Source organism: Hesperophylax consimilis, chromosome 19 (assembly GCF_061612785.1).
Source record: "Hesperophylax consimilis isolate HC1 chromosome 19, BYU_Hcon_1.0, whole genome shotgun sequence".
NCBI classification, from domain to species: Eukaryota; Metazoa; Arthropoda; class Insecta; order Trichoptera; family Limnephilidae; genus Hesperophylax; species Hesperophylax consimilis.
The window spans coordinates 861,683-879,265 of record NC_142854.1 but is presented as its reverse complement, the minus strand read 5'-3'; the positions used below and the strand labels follow the sequence as shown (position 1 = coordinate 879,265).

The 17,583-nt window shown below is 35.4% G+C and overlaps 1 protein-coding gene across 2 annotated transcripts in view; it reads left to right on the top strand.

Annotated features, from left to right (window-relative positions):
* Positions 1 to 16,737, top strand: part of LOC149414610 (innexin shaking-B-like) — a 91,939-nt gene extending 75,202 nt beyond the window's left edge. For both annotated transcript variants that reach the window (XM_089642934.1, XM_089642933.1), the window contains exons 3-5: positions 9,124 to 9,343; positions 12,797 to 12,920; positions 13,854 to 16,737. In XM_089642934.1, the coding sequence (XP_089499060.1) occupies positions 9,124 to 9,343; positions 12,797 to 12,920; positions 13,854 to 14,253 (744 nt within the window). In that variant the 3' untranslated portion in view covers positions 14,254 to 16,737. The remainder of the gene's footprint in view (positions 1 to 9,123; positions 9,344 to 12,796; positions 12,921 to 13,853) is intronic.
* Positions 16,738 to 17,583: the final 846 nt, after the last annotated feature.

Sequence of the window (17,583 nt, the reverse complement as noted above, 5' to 3'; positions counted from 1 at the left end):
TCGTATAGTCGAAAACATCTCGCGTTTAGTAGTGGGCGTAAGATGGAAAATTATTGCTTCCACTTTTAAACAATTTGTGAGATTTAGCGAACTTGGGGCGGGGAGCAGAAGGGGGAGAGTTTAAAGTACCTGGCCATACCTACTACAGACCTAGTCATTCATGTAAAAAACTTAAAAGATTCATTAAAAAACTTTCCCACTTTCATCACATGTAAACAAAAAAAACGATTCGGGCAAAAATTCTAAGACATTCTGTATCATTTTGTATCGTCTTTTTGAAACCATGCACTGAGAAAAAAGAGTATCGCTAATATATTAAAAAATCTCTTCAAATTATTCGTCATCCAGTTAAAAACGGGATTGCCGTTTCCTGATAAACTTTGAGTAAATTACCAATATATTGGAACACGTGTTCAAACACACCTTCATCTGCCTTGATAATATATAATGACGAAATGCGAATATATTACAATTTTTATGAACACGTGTTCCGACATAGTGTTGATAATACATTCATATTTTACAAAAAGTTCAACAGGAACCCTATCAATTCATTCGTTTAGGGCCTGCAATCCAGTTTTTAACCGGAATGCGAATAATTTGAAAATATTCTTACTAAGGTAGCAATACTCATTTTTCCCTGTGCAGCGATTTAAATTAATTAAAGCCAAGCTTCAAAAAAATTGTAAGCCGTTAAGTCAAATTCAAAGAAACGTACGAACTTCACGTCATAAAATCTATCAAATTCTGACATTTATTTTTTAAATATGGATTCTTTAATACTAAAGATTTATTTATTTATTACTTATTAACGCCCTCTTTAGGAGCTTTTACATAAATATTTAAATAATTATTTATTAATACAGGACATATTTATTACATGTAACTTCACTGCGTCAGAAACAATTTTTTGTATGTGATTAGTGATAAATTAAAGATGTCCACTGATTCAGTACAATTATTTCCTTCCATAAGTATTCTGTGCAATGATGAATGCAAATGGTAGTTAGTACCAGAATTACTGCACTGAAATAAATCCCGAATTTTATTACATTGTGGAATCCGAAAGCTTATCAATGCAAGCAAATCTAGACTTTCAAATACACCATTTAGAATTTTATATACAAATACTAAGTCAGTGAAAATTTTTCTGTGACATAATTTACGCAAATTTATTTAATTTAAAACAAAAAAGCTGGAATACCCATTTTAAAACATATAAAACGTAAGAATTTATTTTGTATTCTTTTAAAGCTTGCGATTGTAATGTACCTTCCAGACGGGAAAATTGTATTCAAGGTGACTTCTAACAAAGGCAAAATATAACACTTTAATACGCTTAATATTGTTGAAATTTCTAGTTAACCTAGTTATAAAAGCCAACATTTGAAACCTTGTTAAAGATTTCCGTTATTTGGTTAAAAAAGAAAGATTCGATTGAAAAGTAATGTCTTAGTATTTAATGTGTTAATTTTTCAAGAGTATTGTTATCAATGTTGTAATTAAAGATCGAACCATATGACTATTTGAGATTTTGAGATATTTAAGTAGTCTGTTTTCATTGCACTAAATTAATAACTTGTTGATATTATCTTGAAGAATCAAGATATCTCTCTCAAATCTCAATTCTAAAAATTTTGAGATCGTCAGCAAAAAGTTAGATAAATACATCATGAACATTTTTTGTAATATTATTTATGAACAATGTTGGACCAAGATGTGAACCCTGTGGGACTCCACTTGTTGAATTCATTTTTTCTGACTGGGAGGATTTTATTTTAAAAATTAGTTGTCTATCAGTAAAATAGCTCTTAAACCAGGCTAATACGTTACCCCGTATTCCAAGATATTAAATTTATGGTTTCTTTGTCCAAAAATACTTCGCTATAAAAGTGTTTCGTTGTTCCGAGAAACAGTGTCCGGCGTGCGCAAATAAATTTTATTTGATTAATTTGTGTTATTTCACAATTAATTAATTAAAATAATATATAGTATATTTGCGGCACGTTCCAGAGTGGAAGATACTACCAGTATCGCCCTGGTGTAAGACCACCATCCAGAATTGGAACGTTGCTCCAAATGGCTTTAGCCGTGTTTAGTGACTAGATCTGAATAGCCAGGTACTTCCCCACCTTCCTCTTTCCCTTCCCCACTTACCTTCAGCCTCACAACATCCCCCAATTGGGGATGCCATAGTCTCACTGGCTCCAGACGGGAGCAGTTGGGACTCTTGTGAGGTATTCACTATAAAAAAAAAAATTATAAAAAAAACAGTGCTGTCAGAAATGCAAAACGTCAGAGTCAACAGAACTTTCAGTGTTGCTATATAAAAAAAAATAGTGAGCAATTTTATAACAAACTAGTGGGCCAGGGCAGACAGTCCTAACGCAGACCGCCTTCTATATAGACTGCATTTAATATTGACCTCATGTTACGTAGACCGTCTTTTATCTGTTGTCGAATATTTTATGCATTTGACATACATACAATACATGCGCAAGTCACATCCATAGTAGATATTGGTTTGACGTTACATTATGTTAAAACTATTGTAAAATATTTAGGTGTAATTATAGATAGTAACATAAAGTGGAAATTACAAATCATTGCAATAGCAGAAAGGTTAAGAAAATTATTGTACATTTTTCTCAGAATACGAAACATACTAACTTTTAAATTATTAAGAACCATCTATTTTTCACTAATTCAATCTGTATTACAATATGGAATTGTTGGTTGGGGTGGAGCATTCAAAACTTCTCTCTTACCTTTAGAAATCATCCAAAGAATATTAATTAAAATAATTTTGAAAAAACCGTATGATTACCCCACAATTAGATTTTTTCAAGAATTTAAAGTCCCTTCACTTCATATTATTTATCAAAAAATAACTCTTTTTCAAATACATAAAGATTGTTTCAACAATGACAACTTAATAACTTTTTCGAACAGCAATAGACAAAGTATTCTTGGCTCTATAACTATCCCGCGCTGTAACACCACCACAGCCCAACAATTTTATAAATATTTTGGTGTCAAATGGTTTAACCAATTACCTCTTAAATTAAGATTGGAAACGAATTATAAAAAATTCAAAAGCTCAATAAAAACACTATATCAATAGCATATTAGAATCGTTTATACTTAAAAATACAATATAATCTCTCAATTATTATTATATTGAAATCTTTTTCTCTTATTTCTTATTCTTATCTCTTTCCTTCTTTTACATCCTTTTCTCTTTTCTATTTGATATAATTTTGTTAAATATAAAATTTTTATTTTGTTATATTTAAAAATAAAAATTCTTTTCATGATCTTTACAATCTCTGAAAAAATATGTTAAATTATTATTTACACGCGTTTCTCCGCCTTTTTCACACGAGCATTTGCTCTAAAAAAAAGTGTATCACGATGTACTGTAATGTATTAAAAAGAAAACAAACTTAATGTAATGTAATAACATGTAATTGTAAATTTTATTAAATAAAAAAATTTAAAAAAAATAAATTATTGTTCTGTACAATAGAAATTAAGTAAAAATGCGACCGGTATCGTTATATACCACATATAAACTTTAAAAATATACGTCATCTGTGAAAAATAAAAACAAAAGAAATACGCACTTCAAATAAAGAATTATTAATTAATAGAAAAATTTTGGTTCGTACTTTATCGCTTGTCTGAATCGTTCTCACAATCAGTTCCGATTATAAAAATCAAAGCAAATCCCAGATCTAGTGGTCATTGAACCGGAGTTGAGACACACCACAGAAATTGTTATTTTTGAAATACCTCGTAAGATTTAATATATTTAAAACAAATAGTTGAAATTGCGTGTAGTTTGCGTAAGGTCAGTGGGCCAAGCATGCCAGTGGTAAGCCCTTAATTTTTATTTCCCTAGATTTCAGAATGGATTTGTATGAGATATTCTCGATTGCTCAGTACTGGATTACCTACATAACATTCGAATCGAAGGGGGAAAGGGGTGGCACAATATTTTCATGATTCCCAGAATATTCTCGTATCTCGTATCAAAATTTCCCCTACCTACCTCATTTCCCTACATATATTTTTTTCTCCCTAGACATCATTGACACGATAAAGGTTTGAAAAAATACTATCCGTGTTTATTCAACATTAATTAGTACTCACCAATCATTTTATTTGACAGTTGAGGTCGACTAAAATTTGGTTAGTTTAACGAGCCCGTTCGCTTCCTAGATAAAATTCTGTACCTAAAGGGCGATATACTATACAATCTAGCCTTACCCCTTTCTTTAATTTTCAATCGTTCCCTAACCGATTGCACTGTCCCTGTTATATGGAAATCTGCTTATGTGTCTCCTATTTTCAAAAATGGCAAAAAAACAGACGTTAAAAACTACAGGCCAATCTCCAAACTTTGTATATTTAACAAAATTTTTGAAAAAATAGTCTATGATCAACTATATTCTGCTCTTAAGCCCAGCCTGAATACGACCCAACACGGTTTCATTAGTGGTAATTCTACAACCACAAATCTTTTAACCTTCACAGAGTACCTGCAGGATAATTTGGATAACAGAATACAAGTGGACACTGTCTATACCGACTATAGTAAGGCGTTTGACAAGGTCGATCATTCAACCTTGTTGAACAAGCTTTTAAAGATTGGTATTCACGGCAATCTTTATCGTTGGCTCTCTTCTTATATCTCCAACCGTAGTCAAATAGTAGTGGTTGCTGGATTTAAATCCGACTCTGTTGCTGTAACATCGGGAGTTCCTCAAGGCAGCCTGTTAGGACCGTTACTATTTAATATCTATATCAATGATATTGGTCACTGCTTTTTACACTCGCAGACCATCCTATATGCAGATGACATGAAAATCTTCTCACCTATAAAATCAATCGAAGACTGTCACAAGCTGCAAAAGGATTTACAACGTTTAAACGCGTATGTTAATGCCCATTGTCTGGAATTAAATATATCCAAATGCTTCATCGTACGCTTTACTAGAAACAAAAACATATTTATACACGAATACTCAATTAATCATCAACCTTTATCTACCAAATCAGAAATTAAGGACCTTGGGGTTATACTTGATAGTAAACTGAATTTCAATAAACATATTGACCACGTAGTCACTAACGCATCTTCTATGCTGGGTTTCATAATCCGTTCCTGTAAACAATTCAAAGACATTGCTACTTTCAAAACACTGTATTTCTCATACGCTCGTAGTATCCTTGAATACGCATCACAAGTGTGGAACCCAGGCTATGCAATACATAAAAATAGAATTGAAAGTGTTCAAAATAGATTTTTAAGGTACCTTAATTTCCGCTCTTTTCGATCTCATATCAGTAATGAAGACTCTGCAAAGTTCTTCAATATACAGACGTTAACTTTCCGAAGAAATGTAGCAGATTTGGTAATGTTATTCAAAATTACACACAATTTAATCGATAGTCCTGATCTTCTTCAACGCCTATTATTCCATGTTCCCAATCGCAACAGCAGACAGTCGCTTACTTTTAATCTCCCTCATTGTAAGACAAATTCCAAACAAAACTCATTTATCTACAGATCCACACACTTTTTTAACTTAAATTATAACCATATTGACATATTTAACTCGACTTTACGCGACATAAAACAAAAACTCAATAATCAACAAAACTCAAACTAGTTCAATTCCTATATATTCCCGTCCTTTGCCTCTTAATCCTTATCCTATATTTCCCCCTCCTCCCCCCCACCCTCCTTTATTTTAATATTTTTAATATTTCCTAACTAAACAAGAAATTTATTTAAGAGAACATCTCTATGCCATTGTACACCATTGTAACACCATTAACTATTCATCAGTGGAAAGTTCATAATTGGCATAATTAATAATATTATTATTGTATCATTATATAATTACAGATTTGCTGTCAACTTTTCCAAATAAATAAATAAATACTTTTTTTAGTATTGGTAAATCATACTTTTTTATATTTTTTATACTGTACAACAGATAGTTTCTCCAATTACAGTACAATCTTCTCACTCTGACACTCTTAACATCTGGGAAGATAATTTATACACCGTGTTCTACGCTTATACCGCGAAACTTTGGGGGTAATTTACGAAAACTTAAAGTTGTTATTTTTTTCATGAATGCCCAAATAATAAACTTCTTATTTTTGTGCGCTTTACAAAGCGTTCGTATAAGCACACCATCATTAAATAATAAGCATTTTATTATTTCTACGCGCTCGGTCAGCATTTATTTTGTTCTGATAGAAATAAATTACATTGTTTTGAATTTACACTTTTTTAGTTATCTTTAAAACGATAATTGGAACATGTATCCAAATGAATAACTGATGTCACTTAGCACTAGGCATGTACCTATCGCATCTCAGATGTTATCTGAACAAATGCATTTGGACCCGCAAAAGTAAACTAGACAATTTTTCCTACATTTTTTTGGTAATTAGATTTTTTTATTAACCCTTCAATGGACAATGTTCTTTCCCCCCTTTGGATGGGTAACATGGCCTGGCCAGGCCATATAAGATGTGTAGGCTATCTAACTAGTTTTAGATAAAGTCAGGCGTGCAAATAGTGTGTATGAAAGTGTCAATTTGTTGTATATTATGGGATAAACATCGTGTTTGCGCGTATAGTACCGACGATGGCACAGTATTTTTTTTCATCAGATTTCTGGCCAAGTCGAGTGAAGTAAAAAAAGTTATCTCAGTGTACTGTTCGGCTGGTATAGCGAAACTAAATCCTACACTCCTCGTGCACCTTGATTCACTTCGCGTCAGCATCAGCATCTTTAATATTTCCAATGTAAATTTTATCTCTTAGCAGGTAGATGGAGTCCTAATCGTAGACCCACCAGACCTTGATGCCATATGCGGTGGCCTGTCCAGGCCATTTGGTGCTTGAAATATTTTTCTTCCTTTTTATAGTGAAAAAATATGTTTTTTTAGATAACTACACCAATGAAGAGAACTAGCTCTTGAGTTCGGTGTTAGTTATTTATTTTTTTTGGTTATTGTCGTAATTTTTTAAAATCTACGAACTAAACGCAAACTCATCAGCAATAGCACCATTCACACACAGCTCGCCAAGTTATATAGTATGTTGATACCGCTTGCCAAATAGTCACGGAAAAAAATCACAATTGCCTGGCCCATTGCACTTTGCCCATCGAAGGTTTGAAAAACTTTATTTGGATCTTTTTTCTTAGATTATCACGAATAATCACCCCCAAAAAGTATATACGTCATCGGAGTTACAATCCTTGGAGAGTCTTGACCACTCCGGCTGTTTCACTCCAGTTCCTTTTTCCTGTCTGTGACGTTTGCCTCTACACCATCTAGTTAGATTAGTTTATACCAAACACTGTTTTTTTAAGGTACACGCTACGAAGTTTCACTGGAAAATTATTTCACAGTCTGCCAGTCTTATTTTTGTTCTATGTCCTACATTATGAAACAGTCCATAACTCCTCCCGCGATATTACAAGTTTAACTCTGAACCACCCACGCCATATGTAGGTGCCGAACTACTATTAATCATAATGGGTACTATTTGATATAAATAAGCAATAAATTTACCGCAGTTCATCTCGAAGATAAACTCAACTAAGTGGTTTGAATATTCCCACCGTTAGTCCTGCAAATATTTCATAATATATTATGGCAATTAATTAATATTTGGCTATCGTTTTTTTATGTGATCTGGCATCTGTAAAAATCAGGCGTTTGAAAGTATATTATTTATGGTACAAATGAACATAAATCATCCCCCTCTTTTATCAAGTCTCTTATATGATTCTTATGGTCACTAAACATATCTGAAGCCATACCACGGGCTGAAGTGACGTAATGTTCAATTTCCATGTAGTTTAAGTAAAATGGGGTTTGATAAAAAAGCAAAATTCGTGCATTCATTAAACTTTGGTCATATATTCATCTTGGCAGTATAAATGAAGATCTGCAGAGTCCGCCCAAAAAAAGTGTGTGAACACCGCTCCAGAGAGGGGGGGGGAATTTTTGGAAAATTGTTGTTTACAAAGTAGGTCTAGTGACGTATTTTATTTACGTTTTTATTCTTGCTGAATCGAATGAGACGAAATCAAAGTCAATGGTACCAATATTTGGTGAGATAAGACATGTTTTTAGTGAATAAACATGAAAAAAAATGTTACGTAGAAATGACATTAGTAAAATTATTATGAATAATTCTTATGAATAATTATTACGAATAAGTATTACGAATAATTATTATGAATAATTCTTATGAATAAATATTATGAATAAGTATTATGGATAATTATTAATAATAATTATTATTATTTACAGCGTCATTATTTAACGTCCTCGTAATTAATTGACTTCCTAGGTGGTTGAGGGGTAAGGCTCTCGACTAGTAAGTGGAAGGTCGTGGGTTCAAATCCCGGCGTGCGCAAGTAAATTTCATTTGTGTTATTTCACAATTTATTTATTTAAAATAATAAATAGTATACTTGCAGCACTTTCCAGAGTGGAAGATACTCTTAATATCGCCCTGGTTTAAGACCACCCTTCAGAATTAAATAATAATGAACAATTTTCATGTACGAATGCACGAATTTTATTATTTATTTAGTACATTTTGATACTATTTAACTTTCCTACTGGTGTAAAGGCTCTTTCACTCCACGCAGTTCTGTGTTCCGTTGAGAGTTGCGAACACCCTTACTCTTCCACTCCACGCAGTTCTGTGTTCCGTTGAGAGCTGCGAACACCCTACTCTTCCACTCCACGCAGTTTTGTGTTCCGTTGAGAGCTGCGAACACCCTACTCTTCCACTCCACGCAGTTTTGTGTTCCGTTGAGAGCTGCGAACACCCTACTCTTCCACTCTTCGCAATTCTGTGTTCCGTGGAGAACCGCGGACACCCTAGTTCCAGACATGGTGACAAGTGATATTTGATCACTCCAATGCATTTGATATCGTCCTCTACTTCTCTTGTTTTCCACGTTGCCATTGACTGCGAGCTTGAGATATCAGTTTGGCGAGCAACAAGATTATAGCCCAATAACTAGTAGTGGTTTTATGTCTGCTAATGTGGTCTTCTTCTTCTGTATTCAGGCCATGCTGTTCTACACCCCCCGCTGGCTGTGGAAGTCATGGGAGGGCGGGAAGATCCGCGCGCTGATGATGGATCTGGACGTAGGCGTGTGCTCGGACATCGAGCGCAAGACCAAGAAGAAGCTGATCCTCGACTATCTCTGGGAGAACCTCAAGTACCACAACTGGTGGGCCTACAAGTACTTCTTCTGCGAATGTCTGGCGCTCATCAATGTCATCGGTGAGACTATTGTATGTTTTCATTCATTCTTTTCATCATCTTCTTATTCATCATCCGTCGAAAGACATCGTCATGTACAATTCAAATTTAAAGTCAAAAAATTCCCGGGTTGCCAGCAATAAAATCAAAAAAATAAATTATATGTGTATATTTCATACTTCTATAAATAGTATAAAACAATGTCACTATCCGCGTCTGTCTGTTTGTGCGCTTAGTTTTTCTAAACTACGCAACGGATTTCGACACAGTTTTCACAGTCTATTAGAGAATTTCTTCAGGAAGGTTAGATTTTTGGAAAGTAAAGAAAAGTCGAGCAACGCCGGGACACGTCATCTAGTAAGGTATGTGGTATGTTTGGATGTAGCCATGTCAGATACTGCCTTTTATCCCGCCAGAGTTCGCAAGAGCGAAGAAGCGACAAAAATGTCATGGAGATATTGACATTTCTGTGAAAAAATTGCACAATTGTTTTTAAAGTCACATAAAATAATACTGGGTGGGTGGGTATTTAAGTACCTACTTACAAATATGATATCCGAAGAAATTTTGATGTTAATATTTTAAATAAGAGAAAATTAGAAAGAACGGTTTTTGGACGCGAGGTAACTAAATACTAAGTAACTACTAACTACTAACTACTATTAGTTATTAATACTAAATAACTACTAACTAATAGGGCACACAAACTCCAATGGCTCGGAGGGCTTTGAAGCAGAGAATGGACGGTTATCTCGAGAGTATTTCCTCCTGGGGTAAAAATAATCTCGTCGAATTTAATGTTTCAAAGACCCAATCCTGTCTGATTACGTCTAAAAGGGATCCAAATGATAATCTAGTCTCCTTAAACGGAAGCAATCTTCCGAACAGGCCTTCCATTGATATGCTTGGTGTAACTATAAGTGACCAGCTCAGGTACGGGGGCTCCATCGAAGCCAGAGTAAAGTTGGCCTCTCAGAAGCTGGGCGTACTGTACAGGGCCCGCAGATACTTTAATAGTACACAACTGCTCACCCTGTACAAATCGCAAGTGCGCCCTACTGTCGAATTTGGCAGCCATCTCTGGTCTGGAGCCCCAAAATACCTGAAAAAACCCTTGACTCTGTGCAGAAACGGGCGGTCCGTTTGATAGATTCCCCAATCTTAACAAACGGACTGCAATCTTTAGAGCACAGGCGTCAGGTAGGTATGCTGTCCTTGTTCTATCGGTATTACAATGGAAGATGCTCTGAGGAACTAGCGTCATTGATCCCTTCGGCACCGGTGCGTAGTCGGGATACACGCCAAACGCGCGCCCAACATTTGTACACAGTTGACACTTGTCACATGAGAACGGGTCGCTTCTACGATTCGTTCTTAAGTTCAACAGCTCGGCTGTGGAACGAACTGCCGGCCTCTGTGTTTCCTCCCTCCTACAACATGGGACTCTTCAAGACCCATGTTCACTCCTTCCTCTCCACAAAAAGACCCTCCACACAGCATCCCCAACCATGACATAGGCCCTGAGGGAAATTATTTTCTTCAGGGCCTCCTGTGTGGAGTAAATATAAAAATAAAAAAATAAAACTTCATATTATATATATACATACTAATAACTTCTTCTTTATGTGCCGTATCAGGTCCCCACGACGTTGGCGATCACTCTAGAAATTTTCTCTTTGTCTTGCGCTGCCCGGAATAGCTCCTCCACACTTCTAATGCCGGTCCACTCTCGTATATTTCGCAGCCAAGACATTTGTCTCCTACCAGGCCCTCTGCGACCCTCTATCTTGCCTTTCAATATTAACTGGAGCAAGTGATACTTCTCCCCTCGAAGTACATGACCCAGATATAAAATTTTCCTGATTTTTATTAATCTAAGCAGTTCTCTCTCTGCTCTAGCTTGCCTGAGAATTTCTGTGTTGGTGATCATGTCGGTCCATGGGACTTTGAGTATTCTCCGGTGGAGCCACATTTCAAAAGCCTCTAACCTGTTCATGGTATTTACTTTCAAGGTCCATGTTTCACATCCATACAACAAGACCGACCACACATAACATTTTAGCATTCTCTGCCTTAGTTTTAAGTTGATATTATCATTGCAAAAGAGGGATTTCATTTTAATAAACGCAGTTCTTGCTGCTTCAATTCTTCACCTAACCTCTACATCTGGGTCAAGAGTCTCCGTGAGAATACTGCCGAGGTATCTAAATCTTTCGACCTTTTCGACATTGCAACCATTTAACTGTAACACTGATTCAGAGTGATCTAGTCATCCAAATGTCATCCATTTTGTTTTATTGACGTTGATTGTTAGGCCCAGTTGCTCACCAGCATTATTAACAAGATTTAATAGGTCTTGGAGGTCATCGATACAGTCAGCTAGTAATACAGTATCATCTGCGTATCTTATGTTATTAATGACAACTCTGTTGATCTTAAGACCCTTCTCAGTATTACTTAGGGCTCTTTTAAGGACATTGTTGGAATAGAGATTAATTAACTTAATTATTTAACTTAAAATTAATTAACTAATAACTATTAACTACTAATTAACTATTAACTGTTCACAGAAATCAGAAGTCATTAACTACGGTCATCTTATACATGGTTTTCCAATAAGAGGTGTTATTTTGAATAGCCCACTATTTCGGTAGATGTTACTTTTAAAAGCTGTCATTTTTTGATATTTGACAAGTAGAAACTACGTTATTAATAAAAATGGAACGACACACGCTTCAACAACGCATTGAAATTATTAAAATTCACTTGAGTGAATTAAATGCAAATCATCTTGAGTGGTGAGGCCCATTTCCACCTCGGTGGCTTCGTCAACAAGCAAAATTGTCGCATCTGGGGGCAAAACCCAAGAATTATTGTTGAAAAGCCATTCTATCCTCAACGTGTGACTGTTTGGTGCGGTTTATGGTCCGGCGGAGCCATTGAACCTTACTTTTTTTTAAATGAGGCTGGAGCAACAGTTATGGTGAATGGATTGCGCTATCGAGAGATGATTAATGATTTCTTATAGCCGGAATTGGATGGTATTGATCTGGACAACGTTTACTTTCAATAAGACGGCGCTACGTGCCACACAAGCAACGAAACCATTGATCTTTTACGATTGAATATCAAAATAACACCTCTTATTGGAAAACCCTGTAGTTGTGACTGATGGATACTTGGACAAGAAGATGAATTTGTGTATTTGGGAAGTATGTTTACGAGATTTGAAAGCCTGAAAAGGATAATTAAATAAGGGTAAATACAGACAACTCTATTAATAAAGGACTGAATGAGGTTGACAATAATAAAAAATAGGATGAAAGAAAACTGAATGCTATACAAGGCCTGGAGGCCCCACACGTGCACAGTGGCTGTGGGAGGACCTTATCCCTTTAGTTAGTTAGTTGTCAAGTGTATTGTTTTCTATTATCCCTTGAATGTGAGTATAAAACGTTCTTCCATCTGTTCCAGGTCAAATGTTCCTGATGAACAAGTTCTTCGACGGCGAATTCATGACCTTCGGGTTGGACGTCATTGCCTACATGGAGTCGGACCAGGAGGACCGAGTAGATCCCATGATCTACATTTTCCCTAGGTAAATAAATATACTGCTCACCCATTTGTGACCTTCGAACATTCCATATGGTTGAATTGTCAATGTTGTTCGAGTTTCATTATGTCGGCGAAGCTATCAGTGAAATCACAATCTACTACGAATCGGCTTACATTATGAATACCACACGGAGAAAACTTACTGATATAAAATATTGCTCAGTTAAAAACGGGATTGCAGGCCTTTAACGAATGAATTGACTCGTTTCCTATTAAACTTTCAGTAAAACACGAATGAGTTATCGCGAAGTCGGAACACGTGTTCATAAAAAATATAATATTTTAGCATTTCGTCATTGTATGTTATCAGGGTAAATGCAGGTGCATGAACATATATTATGAATTTACTAAAAGTTTATTAGGAAACGGCCTGCCATCTCGTTTTTAACAGGATTTTAATAAATCAGCAATGTTCATATTCTCAATGCAAAAATATAGATAAATTGAAGCTTTTACTATCGTTTCAATTTAGTAGAAATTAAAACAAAATGATTATTGTTTACCAAATTACTTTGTCAAAAAAAACTAAGCTTTGTTATGTAATTTTTTAATAGAAAATTATACAGGCATGTAAGAAACAACCTTTTTAGAGCTAAGATTATATATAATAGTTTCACATGATTGACTTTTTTTTCTTTCTTATTAAATTATTCACAAAATCGACCATTTCTAGACTCCATTTGTCAAGCGATTTTTATGCTTATTATCACTAATACAGATAGTACTCGGATAAATTAACCTTAAATGTACCTAATGTTAAAATAATATATGCGTAGACTAGCCTGTCTCGACACAGAATATATCTGGTAAGACAGGCATAGTAAAATGTGAAAACCCTACGTAAACAGATGTGTCTATACATAAAAAAATGAAATAAAGTGATTAACGTTGTGACTAATCATATATTTTATTTCAGGATGGTCAAATGCACCTTGTTCAACAAGTTCGGGTCCAGCGGAGAGGTGGAGCGTCACGACGCTCTCTGCATCCTTCCTCTGAACGTCGTCAACGAGAAGATCTACATCTTCCTGTGGTTCTGGTTCGTCATCCTCGGGATCCTGTCCTTCCTCACCATCGTCTACCGCATCGTCATCATTCTGTCTCCCCGCATGAGGGTCTACATCATGCGCATGAGATTCCGTCTCGTCAGAAGGGACTCGATAGACGCCATCGTCAGAGAGAGCAAGATGGGAGACTGGTATCTCCTGTACATGCTGGGAGAAAACCTGGACTCCGTGATCTTCAGAGATATTATGCAGGACTTTGCGAACAAGCTAGGGCACAGTTATCACTTCAGAGGAGTGCAAGAGGCGTGACCTCAGTCCAGATTGGGTCTAGTCAAAAATGACCAAAAACTGTAAAAAAATTAAGCGACCGATGCGAGTTCTCAGTGAGTTACTTTTCAGTTGCTGTCGCTGTCTCTGCCAATAGTGTGGCACCGAAATGTTGACCAAAGAATGGAGATGATTTGGTAAAACAAAAGTATACACCAAAGAGTCAAAGAACTAGAGAATTTTGACAAATATGTGAACCAAAGATTTACTATTGTTTTTGAGAGAACAACGAAATGCGGAAAGATCATTGTAACTTAAATTGTTTTCAATTGAGGAACAGAATCTTTAGAAGACAAATCCTTAAAAGAATTCAACGGACGTAGACAAGAAAATCTTTTGGCTAAAGATTTTATAGAAAATAATGGAACTAGAATAAGTAACCTTAAATGACGGGTTGACCAATTCTGACAAAGGCTAGCACCAAAAATATACCAAGCTTCAATTGATTTGTAAGTCTGCGATGCTTCGCTCCATCTCCACTAAGAAGAAATGACCACAAGCGTGTTTTGTTCAAAATGTAATGATACACGTGTTGGTTGGTTCAGTGGATTTCAAATGACACTATAGAGTGCTTCTTAATTATTCTCACTAGCAAATAATAATTGTTTAATTTAACATTTTTATCGCGCTGGTAAACAGCGTTAGTGACATTTTTTTTAATTTTAGTGCCATCGAATATACAAATTGTCGAATATCTGTGTTCAAATGAACTCTCGAATATAAGTGTCGAAGTAAAATGAATATTGGTATGCATACTAAAATGCTCATGACGTCGAGAAAAGCTAATATATAAATATACCTTGCCTACTATGTGTGATGGTAAGGTGTAGGAACATGGGCCAGTGAAAATAAGCAATATTATGATAGATCACTTTGAACAGAAAATTAACCTAAGCAAATATTTACACTGAAATAATAATTAATATGGATGTTGACCTACGGAATATTTTTAGACTTATTGGACAGGTTAGCTCCCGGTTTGTTGAACCATTATATGTGCCCTCATGTACCCATTTACTTCAAATGTGCTGGATCAGAAAAGTGTATCGAGCTTTCGTAACAGTTGCGCTACTAACTCCTCAACGCAAACAACCTATTTATCCTCACCGCTTCTCCTTGCCCTACCCGCGAGTCTTACAATAATCTCCAAATGGGTTTCTTACAACAATCTGTAAATAGGTTCCTTACGACAATCTCCAAATGGGTTTCTTTCAAAAATCTCTAAATGGGTTTCTCACAACAATCCACAAATCGGTTTCTTACAATAATCTGTAAATTTATGTTCCTTACGGCAATTTCCAAATGGTTTTCTTACAATTACCTCCAAATGGGTTTCTTACAACAATTTGTAAATAGGTTCCTTGCGACAATTTCCAAATGGGAGTTTTAAAATAATCTCCAAATGGGTTTCTTACAATGATCTTTGAATGGGTTCTTTACAACAATCTCCAAATGGGTTTCTCACGACAATTTCCAATCATTACCATTTCAACCCGTTCCCAAAATAAGTTCCTGTCATTCCGACAGAATTTCGATTCATCCGAGCGGAGAAAGAATCGTTGTGGCTACTGTGCATTCTCAACGATAAGTCTCGCGCACTTGTTGCTTGAATTATTGTTGTTAGTGGGTAGCCTGGTTTGCAAATTACGACCCCTCTCTCCACTTACCTTATCTGGCTAGGCGCAAAAAACCAACAAAAAATTCTTTAAAATATGCTCCATATATGCAAAATTTCCTTTTGTCCCAAACTTTATATCACGTAATATATACGCTTTTCCGCCTATCTTAGAAAACCGAACAAGTTATTCTTGATTCCTATTCCACACTACATCACGATAATGATTATAGCGTTGTTTGCAAGTAAATCACTCGACACAAGTGTTTATTTGATCTCTTCATCTTTCGATTGGGGAAGTGCTACCAAAAACAAAATTATTATGACTGTTGAGTGAACCACTCAATATCTTTATACGCTCGATTGGCTGCTTAATTTGTGACTCACGTAACGCACTGCTGAATTTGTGTAAATTTACCGCGGTTTACGAATTCGTGTTAAAAATGTAAAATCTTTAAAACGTTGTATTTCTATAGAGCTCTTAAATGTATATGAGTAGGTTTCAGATGTTTTTTTTAAACTAACTCCAATCTGTTTTGATACACACTCCTTAGTTTATGACATTGCTTGACCTGACTTAAGTATTTAATTCACTTGATATTGCCTGGGGCGTACCCAACTCCATTCCGTGTCCGTCTGCACTATGATGACGATATACACTTCTTGTTTTATTGATATCCATACATCATGTCAAACTCTTACACTTCTGTTCTAGTGTTTCCCTTTCTGGAGCGGTCACGACTTCATCTTCCACCCAGTTGAGCAACATGCATTCCTTTCAGACACTCTGTTCATCCGCTCCAGCTTCTAAAATCGCGGTAATCGGGGGGTTGTGTATTGAGGAAAGATCTCAATTCAGTGGGAGATCAATCAAAAACGGGAAGTTGCGAGAATAGAGCAATCTTTGAAAACTTCGCCACTCTTGATTGAGCTGCCAACAAAACAAATAAATAATTTAATGAAACATTTTAACTACGCTTTACATACAGATTAATTACTCATAATTTTGATGACCATCGGATTTTACTATGTATTCTTTATCAACATCACTACCGACTTCACGATTGTCTTCGCTATCTACACCACTATCGACTTCACTATTGTCTTAGCTATGATCTTCACTACTGACTTCACCAATGCTTTCGCTATCGACTTCAATATGGAACTTAAGTGAAAGCGAAGAAGGGATGGCATCAAAAATATTAATTAATTCTGATAAAAAGTCAAGTTACCGTATTGTATTTTATGTAGGTAAAATGTCACACCACGAAATTTTAGCTTCCTACGAAAATAAAATTAAAATATACATAATATCTGGTACAAAGAGGGAAGAACCTAATAATTAAACAAATACCTGAAATGAATAGGGTACCAATGGCCTTAAACTAGCGTATTTGGTATAAATATAAATCTATTTCGTATCAATTACTCAAACATGTTTTGTTTGAAAAATGCATTTAACCGTTGTCCGTTGTAAGCGGTACCAATTGCCTTAAAAATACTGTACCAAGGATTATAATACATTCGAGTATATCACAATGTGATTGAATTGTTGTTGGTACCTGGTTTAGTTGCTTTTTAAGATCAGCTCACGAAATGACAAAATCATTGTTGTTATGTATTGTTTTACGTAAAACTACGACAAATCTTTTTGATTAAAATAAGTAGTTACTATCATAGTCTATAATATTATTTAT